The 1,046-nt window shown below is 59.5% G+C and overlaps 1 protein-coding gene across 22 annotated transcripts in view; it reads right to left on the bottom strand.

Annotated features, from left to right (window-relative positions):
- TCF7L2 (transcription factor 7 like 2) overlaps positions 1-1,046 on the bottom strand; it is a 175,785-nt gene extending 174,739 nt beyond the window's left edge. For all 22 annotated transcript variants that reach the window (XM_035329663.1, XM_035329664.1, XM_035329669.1 and 19 more), the window contains exons 1-3: positions 711-1,046; positions 331-397; positions 11-135 (exon numbers count right to left, since the gene is read on the bottom strand). In XM_035329663.1, coding sequence (XP_035185554.1) covers positions 11-135; positions 331-397; positions 711-899 — 381 coding nt within the window. In that variant the 5' untranslated portion in view covers positions 900-1,046. The remainder of the gene's footprint in view (positions 1-10; positions 136-330; positions 398-710) is intronic.

Below are 1,046 nucleotides of genomic sequence, written 5' to 3'. Positions count from 1 at the left end.
GGCAACTCACCGTTCTGGCCGTCGGAGAGAGCGAGCCGTTGGGCAGATACGGGCTGCTGAGGTCGGGGATCATTATAAAGGGATAACCCGGGTATGGTGGGCCCTTAAACAACCCTCCATCTTGCCTCTTCGCAGCTAACATGGCGGGGGAGACACGAACGGGGAAGGAAGGGGGCGACAAGGGGGGGGGGGGGGAAATAAAGGGGAGGGGGGGGGGGGGAGAGGAAAAACTTTTTTTAGCGGGTGTCCCAAAAAGAGGAGCCCGGCGCGGCGGGCGCCGGGCCGGGCCGGGTCGGGGGGAGCGGGGCGCTGCGGGCCCGCCGTACTCACCTTCCTCCAAACTTTCTCGGGATTTATCTCTGAAAGTTTCCGAGCGAGGCGGGGGCCGCCGCTCCGCCTGGGAGCGGGCCGGGGTCGGCAGCGGGGAGATTGGGGACGGGGGGTGGATTTTTTTTTTTTTTTTTAGTTTGGGGTGTTTTTTTTTTTTTTTTTTTTTTTTTTAAAGGGAGGGCGTAGGATGAAAGGGAAAGGTTCGGGGAGAAGGTGGGAAGGAGAAGGGGAAGGAGAGCGGGGAAAGAGAGAACAAAACAGAAGGCATCGTTACAAGTTGGTGCCGCGGAGGAAAGTTGGGCGCCGTCGGCAGCGGGACCCGGCGCCCCCGGCCCCGCAGCGCGGCCCCCGCCCGGCCCCGCGGGGGGCTTCCCCCGTACCTCCGAGTCCGAGGAGCTGTTTTGATTCGTTTCTGATTCATTGACGAGAGACGACTTGACATCAGCTAAATCCCTCTCCGCCGAGGAGTTCTCCGAGATCTTCTCCTCCTGCTCCCCTTCGTCTTTGAAAGAGATCAGTTCATCGTTGGCGCCCAGGTCGTCCCCTCCACCGCCGTTCAGCTGCGGCATTTTCCTCCTGGCTCACCCCACCAGCAGCAATTTTGCAAAAAGGGGAAGGGGGGTGATACAAAAAGAAAAAAAAAAAAAAAAAAAAAAAAGGGGGGGGGGACCGGGGCGGGGGGGGGGGAGTAAAAAAACAAAAAAACCACGGGGGGG

The sequence above is a fragment of the Oxyura jamaicensis genome, chromosome 6 (genome assembly GCF_011077185.1).
Source record: "Oxyura jamaicensis isolate SHBP4307 breed ruddy duck chromosome 6, BPBGC_Ojam_1.0, whole genome shotgun sequence".
NCBI classification, from domain to species: Eukaryota; Metazoa; Chordata; class Aves; order Anseriformes; family Anatidae; genus Oxyura; species Oxyura jamaicensis.
This window is presented reverse-complemented; position numbering and strand designations above follow the sequence as displayed.